General features: G+C 47.4%; 1 protein-coding gene across 1 annotated transcript; it reads right to left on the bottom strand.

Annotated features, from left to right (window-relative positions):
• Window positions 1-2,452: 2,452 nt before the first annotated feature.
• Window positions 2,453-6,528, bottom strand: LOC123449620 (3-ketoacyl-CoA synthase 10). The gene is made up of 2 exons (XM_045126901.1): window positions 6,020-6,528; window positions 2,453-3,968 (listed from the first exon to the last, which is right to left on the bottom strand). The coding sequence occupies exons 1-2, from the start codon at window positions 6,422-6,424 to the stop codon at window positions 2,751-2,753; spliced, it is 1,623 nt and encodes a 540-aa protein (XP_044982836.1). The 5' UTR covers window positions 6,425-6,528; the 3' UTR covers window positions 2,453-2,750.
• Between the last annotated feature and the right edge of the window lie 1,739 nt (window positions 6,529-8,267).

Below are 8,267 nucleotides of genomic sequence, written 5' to 3'. Positions count from 1 at the left end.
ATCATACAAGTAAGAAAGCTATCTAAATCATACAAATAGGAATTTTCTTGTATAAAAAGGATAAGAACAAGAGGATCATCAAGGTGGTGCCGGCGATGGGATGGTGCGGGCGATTGATGGTGGTTAGGACGAGGACGGAAAGGCACTAAGTAAACCACAACTACACATATGCAAATAAGAAGTTAATTTGAGCTCAAATTGCATATAAATCAAATAAACTCCCACAAAATTACTCCCCAAACTAAAACCCACAAATCACTATACTTATAGACCATTGCATGAGTTAATCTATCAATGAGAGATGAAAGGATAAAGTTGCTAACCTTTGTGAACACTGGGGAGTGATGGGGTGCCTCAAATCTTGACAAATCTTGGCAAAAAATGGAGGATGGGCTCGAGCTAAGGGGAAGAACAGATAAGGGAATGGAAAAATGGGCTCGGTCTGGACGAAGGGCTTATATAGGGAGATCTTTAGTCCCGGATTGTATAATTAACCGGGACTAAATGTCCCCCTCTAGTCCCGATTGGTGTTACAAACCGGGATTAAAGGGGTTCGCCGGGCCCAGCCTACCACCACCCCTTTACTCCCGGTTGATAACATCAACCGGGACTAGAAGTTAAAAATGAACCGGGACTAAAGACTAGCCTCATGAACCGGGACTAGCGACAGCATTAGACCCGAACCAAAAGCCAACCGAAAATAATGCTTTAATCCAAAGGTCTGTTTTCTACTAGTGCAATTACCTGAGCCGGATATTTTGTTTGTTTTCTCTTTTATCATTGCCCCCTCCTGGAGGTGAAAGCATGCTGCTCCAGAGCACACCAACAAGTCCACAACTTGTGTTGATACAAGTGTGGGCAAGCACACGCAACCGGACTGAACTTTGGACAAGTTTAAAGTGACATGGAAGCAACATATGCCGTGATATGTTCAAAACAGCTGTAATAACTCGTAAGTATCTAGTACAGTAGATGATTTACATACGAGTATACCATCCATAAGGCACATCCAACTTATCTTTATCTAATAATAAAGAGGCTATCGCTTCCGTCAGAAAACCCATCGAAGTAATTTTACAAAAAAGCCCTTACTGTTTATGATATTAAACTCATAGTATATATTAAATATTTTTTAAATACTTATATCTTTTAAACCGTAACTCCAAATCTAACATATTATACATGGAATTTGATTAGAAAAATATGTAGAATTTAAATATGATATTATTTTATCTGTTAAACGTTTAATAAAAATATTATCTAGGATGCAATCTTAATAAATAAGTCATTATTCGTCTTTCTTTCATACCGGTACTCATCCGGGTTGGGGATGAACACGTCAACAAAATCAGGATTAGAGATGAAACTGAAGGTCACTTGACTGATTCTTTGTACGTATTAAATCTACATGTAAGCCGTGTTAAAATAGAAGACCTGTGAAATTTTGAACTGCATTTTTGTAGGATAAGACCATCTTTATTTGTATCGTAACTATAAATTCTCAAATTATAGACATTTTTTATAAATTAAGAACGTGTGCCGTGTGGTATTTCTTTCTCCCGTTGCAACGCATGGCCCTTTTCCTAGTACGTTTACGATATTAAACTCATAGTATATATTAAATATTTTTTTAAATACTTATATCTTTTAAACCGTAACTCCAAATTTAACATATTATACATGGAATTTGATTAGAAAAATATGTAGAATTTAAATATGATATTATTTTATCTGTTAAACGTTTAATAAAAATACTATCTAGGGTGCAATCTTAATAAATAAGTCATTATTCGTCTTTCTTTCATACCGGTACTCATCCGGGTTGGGGATGAACACGTCAACAAAATCAGGATTAGAGATAAAACTGAAGGTCACTTGACTGATTCTTTGTACGTATTAAATCTACATGCAAGCCGTGTTAAAATAGAAGACCTGTGAAATTTTGAACTGCATTTTTGTAGGATAAGACCATCTTTATTTGTATCGTAACTATAAATTCTCAAATTATAGACATTTTTTATAAATTAAGAACGTGTGCCGTGTGGTATTTCTTTCTCCCGTTGCAATGCATGGGCCCTTTTGCTAGTACTAGATTTGTCCGGTGCAGGCTGGGCGCAAGGCAACGCATAATTTGTCCGGTGCAGGCTGGGCGCAAGGCAACCCATCGGCATGATGATGTTTTCTGATTGCGAGCGACCAAACCCCGCCCTACCTCAACTTTTGCGCATCCTCCCCCACTGGATACAAGTGTGGGCAAGCACTCGCAACTGGACTGGACTTTGGACAAGTTTAAAGTGACATGGAAGCAACATATGCCGTGATATGTTCAAAACAGCTGTAATAACTTGTAAGTATCTAGTACAGTAGATGATTTACATACGAGTATACCATCCATAAGGCACATCCAACTTATATAATTATAAAGTCTTAAACCGTAGCCCAAAGTCCAAAGTAATGAAATTGCACGTAGATAATCAAAGTTGACATAAGTTTCACACAAGAGCGCGCACATACACTTGCGCATTATGGTACGTACGTACGTAGTCTATGATTAAAACCCTTAATAATGATGACAACTGCTACAACACCAGCACAAATTAACCAAAGCTCAAACCTTAACCAGCGGCACTGCATGCAGTTACATGCAAATCCATTAGCCTGCACTTACCCACGCGGATGCGGCGACGTGTCTCGCTTAATTATTAGCACCTGCATGGTGCATGCGCCTGCTTGTCTCGATCGGTCAGGCCTCAGGCGTCCATGCGCGCCGGGTACTGGTCGATGCAGTCCAGCCAGGGGCTCCTGGACGGGCGGCGCACGCGTCCGACGGCGCGCCACACGGCGCTGTTGCACTTGAACCCGGAGCCGAAGGCGAGCTGCCACACGCGGTCACCGCGGCGGACGCGACCCTTGGCCTCCAGGTATGCCAGCTCGTACCAGATGCTGCTGCTGGAGGTGTTGCCGAAGCGGTGCAGCGCGGCGCGGGAGGCCTCCAGGTCGGCGTCGCGGAGCCCCAGGTTGCGCTGCAGGTGCTCCAGCACGTCGCGGCTGGCCGCGTGCATGCAGAAGTGCTCGAACGCGCGCTTGAAGTCCGGGATGTAGGGCGCGGCGGCCGAGGTGTCCCCGTTGGCGGCCGGCGGCGGCGGGGTGGACGTCTTGGACGGGTACAGGTGGCGGAACAGCACGCCGGCGAAGAAGAGCAGTTGCTCCGAGAAGGGGAGCACCAGCGGGCCCAGGGTGGTGATGTTGGTCTTGAGCGCGTGGCCGCCCACCTCCACCAGGTCGCGGCTGATGGACAGGCCCTTGATCCGCTGCTCGTCCTCCTCCTGGTACACGGACCGGAAGGCGCGGTCGTCGGCGCCCTTGTGCGTGCGCACCACGTGCTCCAGCTGGTACTTGGCGCGGCGGAAGTCCCTGCGGCGGTTGGACAGCAGCACGGCGGCCGCGCCCGCGCGGAAGAAGGCGTTGGGGATGAGCATGGAGCGGCGCTTCCCGGCGTACCAGGTGAAGGACACCGCCTCGGTGCTGACGACGACGGCGAGCCCGGCGCCGCTGGCCTGGAGCATGTCGCGGGCGAGGTCGATGGAGATGACCCCGGCGCTGCAGCCCATGCCGCCGAGGTTGTAGCTGAGGATGTTGCCGCGCATCTTGTAGTGGTTGACGATCATGGCGGAGAGCGAGGGCGTGGGGTTGAAGAGGCTGCAGTTGACGACGAGGACGCCGACGTCCTTGGGGCGGACGCGGCACTTGTCGAAGAGCTCGTCGAGCGCGGCGAACATGGCGGCGGAGGCCTCGGCGCGGCCTTCCTTCATGGTGGCGCAGTTGGCGTCGGGCTGGAAGACGCAGCGCGGCATGTAGGACTCGTCCCCGATGCCGGACTTGGCCAGCAGCCGCGCCTGGAACGCAAGGCTCTCCTCGTCGAACTTGCCCGACTTGCGCGCCAGATCGATGAACTCCGCCTTGGAGACCTGCAGCCACCATCATCAAGCAAACGACATTACATTCTCCATTTCATTCACCATGCATGAACCTCTTTGTCTGCATCTTTTTTTCATCTTCATCTTGCACTACACTTTGCCGAGATCATCACAACGCGAAGAAGACACACATTGATATAACTTGCTTCAAAAGATTTTCCTTCATTTTCAAAAGAAACGAGAGAGAAAAAATCTTTGTTTCGTGGGCGGGTCATTGAATGTGCGTGTGTGCGGGATCTGCCAGCCAACCGTATTGGACGACCGGCCGACGTACCCCAGCCGAAACCTCCCTCTACCTGCTCTCGATGGCGATCCATCCATCGTCAGTCATAACTTCCGGGCCGCCCCAGCTCATCCATTCATTCGTTCACAAGGGCCAGCCGGGCCCAGTTAAATGCCAAGCCATACACGTACGGTCGTAGATTCAAAAAAAAAAAAAAAAAAAAAACTACGGTCGTCCAATACCATACGCTGACCGATTGACCCGATCGCCATACTCGCCAGCAGTATTACTGCTCCCACTATACTCTGTATGTACGCAGAGTTAACGCAACATTGATGGCTCGTCTGATTGGTGGCAGCTGGACAGAAGTGGGAGCGTATTAATGGAGGGACAGGGGCAGGTACGGGTACGGGAGGCCATAGGGATGGATGGATGGATGGATCATGGGAGTAATTTCATTTGCTTGACAAATTTCTCATTGAGCCACTAGCTACACTTCCTTGACCTTCTGGTATATATAACCGTATGACAAAATGTAGAACAGTAGTATAGTTGCCTAACAGAAAAGTTGAAAAAGGCGTATTCAATCAGCTAGCTACGTGCTTGTGTATGTACTTTGTTGGCTAGTTTGTTGTCTACTTTACCAAACATGACAGTAACTTTTTTGTACTACCTGCTTTGGAATGACAGCTTTTGGATGAATTTTAGGGGCTCACGGTTAAATTGCCTTCAAATTTTACTACTCCAGGAACCAGATTAGTGACCATAAACCCTAAATTCTACTCCCTCTGTCCCAAAATAAGTCATTCAAAAATGACTCAACTTTACACTGTTTTAGTGCAAAATTGAGTCACTTTTAAATCACTTATTTTAAGACGAAGAAAGTAACAATTAGTACCGTGTTAATTATCTTTTGGACTCTGACTTTCTTTTTGAGGGCTTTTTTCACACTGAGTTGTTAAGATATTTTTACCCTTAACATTTCATGGTGTTTGATTATCACAGCTGCATACCGCTTTGCATTCTTCCAAGCAAGTGGCACAATATTTCTATTTCTATAATATAAAAAGGAGCTAAATAAATGTATCTCGGATTCGAGACATGCATGCTAGTCCCATTCATGTTATCTAGCGAGGTCCAGTTCAGAAGATAGCTAGATTGGTACGCGAACGAATTCCAGAGGGTTGGACCTATGTCTCACACAAAATTCGTGTGTGCCAAACGTGACTTGTGCAATTATACATGTCGACCTCACGAGAATCGCCCAGCAAGACAATCACAACATATCCATATCTACTTCCAAACATTTCTTTCACCTGGATCATTTACCTTTTTTGGCAGCTCCATCTCAACTTTCTTAAATATATAAAATGTCACCAACATTTCGTGTGTGGAATTAAATTAACCGTACGTAACACAAAAAATCATACCGAAAATATACAAGTTCACTTGTGATATATACTCCATCAATCTTAAAATAATTATCTTAACTTTATACTAGCTCTAATATAAAGTTGTATCAAAGTTGAAACATTTATTTTGAGACGCGGGAGTTCTACTAAACGATTTAGATCGACATTATCATATGTACGGGTATGGCAAATGCTTTCATGCAAATAGATATAGTGATCTGATCTAATCTACTCCCTCTCTGTTCCTAAATACTATTATAAGTTTTTTAGAGATTTTACTAATAGACTATATACAAATTAAAATAAATGGATGAAACTTTTTTTTAATATATATTTGAAAACGGAGGAAGTATGTAATTAAGCATGTAATTAACTAAGCACGAGGAGATGGATGGGACTTTTAGTACCTTGAGTTCGTCGGCGGGCTTGTAAGTGGCGAAGTCGATGAGGTAGATGGGCCTGGGGCGGGACATGATGTAGACGGAGATGGTGAAGGCGAGGACGGCGAGGAAGGCGAGCACGGTGGCGAGGTCGTAGGTAGCCTCGTCCCACACCTTGCGCCACAGCTCGTCGCGGCTGAGGCTGCCCACCTCGGCGCCGCACACCAGCACGATCACCGGGATGGTGGCCAGGTACACGCCGTGGCTCAGCAGGTAGTGGTACCCGAGCCGCACGTACTTGAGGTTCACCGACTGCAGGAAGTCCGGCAGCCGGCGGCGCACGCGCACCGAGAAGGTCGGCGACCCGGCGTCCGGGCCCGACGGCTCCACGCCGCGGTTCACGATCTCCGTCGACAGCTCCTCCCGCGCCATGGCTGGGCGCAGCTGGGTGGCGGCCTGGCGGGCGGGACTGGTGGGCGGTGGTGATGAGGGTGAGAGGGAGTGGAGTGCTCAGTGTTTAGATATAGAGGAGGGGGTTGCTGCTGGGTGCTGGGGTTGGGGAGGAGGTGGTGGGTGAGCGGGTTGTTGGGTGGCAGTTAATGCCATTAGGGGGAGCACAAGCCAAGCCAAGCCAGGCTAGAGAGGGAAGAGAAGCTCGCTTGCTTGCTTGGGGGCATGGTGTTCACTTCAGACTCGTTCATCCATGCATGGTCAATTGGTCATGGACACACATGCATGATCTCTACCTCTCTTGCTGTGAGGCTGACATGTTGTCCCGGAGGGCACAGCACTGATGGATCAGCTTAGCTTTTGCGGCAACATGTGCAAGAGCAACGGTTCAGGGGAGGAAAATGTGCAGGGTAATTGCGTTCTTGTGTGTGGCAGTGGCACGCTTCAGCTCCATGCGTTTTGCATTTGGAGTCTGCCTGTGACACCAAAAAAAGTGTCTGGCCGTTGAAACTTGAAAGAACAATATGTTAGATGGATGCTCTAGCTACTATTTTTACTGTTCTATACAAGAAATTGTATTAGTAGTTTCTTCGTTTCTTCTGGTCGATGGATGGGGATCACATCAAAATCAGAACTTCACCTCGAGAGCGATGTGATTTTCTATCTTTGTTTCCGGAGGAGGGTGGTGCGTTCACGACGAAAAGCATATTAATTAGCCACACAAGATCATAACTTGAACTACTCAACGGATGCATCAGGCTCTAATCTGGATGGCTGTCGCACACTATGGAATTGTGTTTAGAAGTCGGATGTTCCTCAGAAGATGAAGATCGCTGCTTGGAAGGTGGTGACCGGGACGCTACCTACACAACAGTGCAAGAGGTACATGCACCTCTCTACGCGATCAACATGCCCTTTATGCGGTGTAGAAGAGGAGAGCACTTTCAATGCGTTGATCTCATGTTTGCCGGCTCGCATCCTTTGGGTGAATATGCGAAGGAGGAGGCCTCTCCCAGGTGATGACCTTCTCATTGATAATGGGAAGGAGTGGTTCATGCACTTGCCCAATACATCCTCCAATGAAGATCATGATATGCTGATCATGTTAATATGGCAGATTTGGCACTTGCGCAATGATAAGATCCATAGGAAGGACATCCCACCCGTTCCTACTACGGTTGAGTTTCTGGATAGTTATTATAAATTCATCCTGTTCCTACTAAGGCTTGCCGAGAGGTACTCGCATGACGAATTTTTTGAAAGGAAGATGTGTGTCGCTGCCCTTGATATGACCTTGGTTCCCTCTTTGTCGGAGAATCGGCTTTGAGCTCAGATCCGACCTCAGTGCCCGTGCAACAGCAAATAGCCATTGCCGAACACGCACGCCTCACGGAAGCTGCGGAGGTCAACTCCGAAAACCATCAAGAGATCGATCAGGACGGTCTCTTGATGTTAAACGAGACGCTCGACCGGATCCAGTCGTTGAAAATCGCGGGCGGCCTGAGCCCGACCTATAGTCGGATCAGTCCAGACGCGAATTATGAGGACTTTAACGGCCCACCCACCACCCACTTGGTAGCCACCATCGAAGACTTAACCGACATGTTGGATTTCGTCTCCGATGAGGTTGAAGACATGGACGATGAGGCCGATGACCCCGCCCCTGTAAATACCGGGCGGTGGACTGCCACCTCCACCTATGACGTCTACATGATGGACACACCCGACAACAATGCGATCATACCCCCAAACAAAACGGTGATAAGTCCTGGGAGGAGCCGTCAAAGCACCGAAGGTAGCGTAAGTGTGCCAAGGCGAATAAGTG

Source organism: Hordeum vulgare, chromosome 4H, assembly GCF_904849725.1.
Source record: "Hordeum vulgare subsp. vulgare chromosome 4H, MorexV3_pseudomolecules_assembly, whole genome shotgun sequence".
NCBI lineage: Eukaryota > Viridiplantae > Streptophyta > Magnoliopsida > Poales > Poaceae > Hordeum > Hordeum vulgare.
The sequence above is the reverse complement of the archived record's forward strand: the minus strand, read 5'-3'. Positions and strand labels throughout refer to the sequence as shown.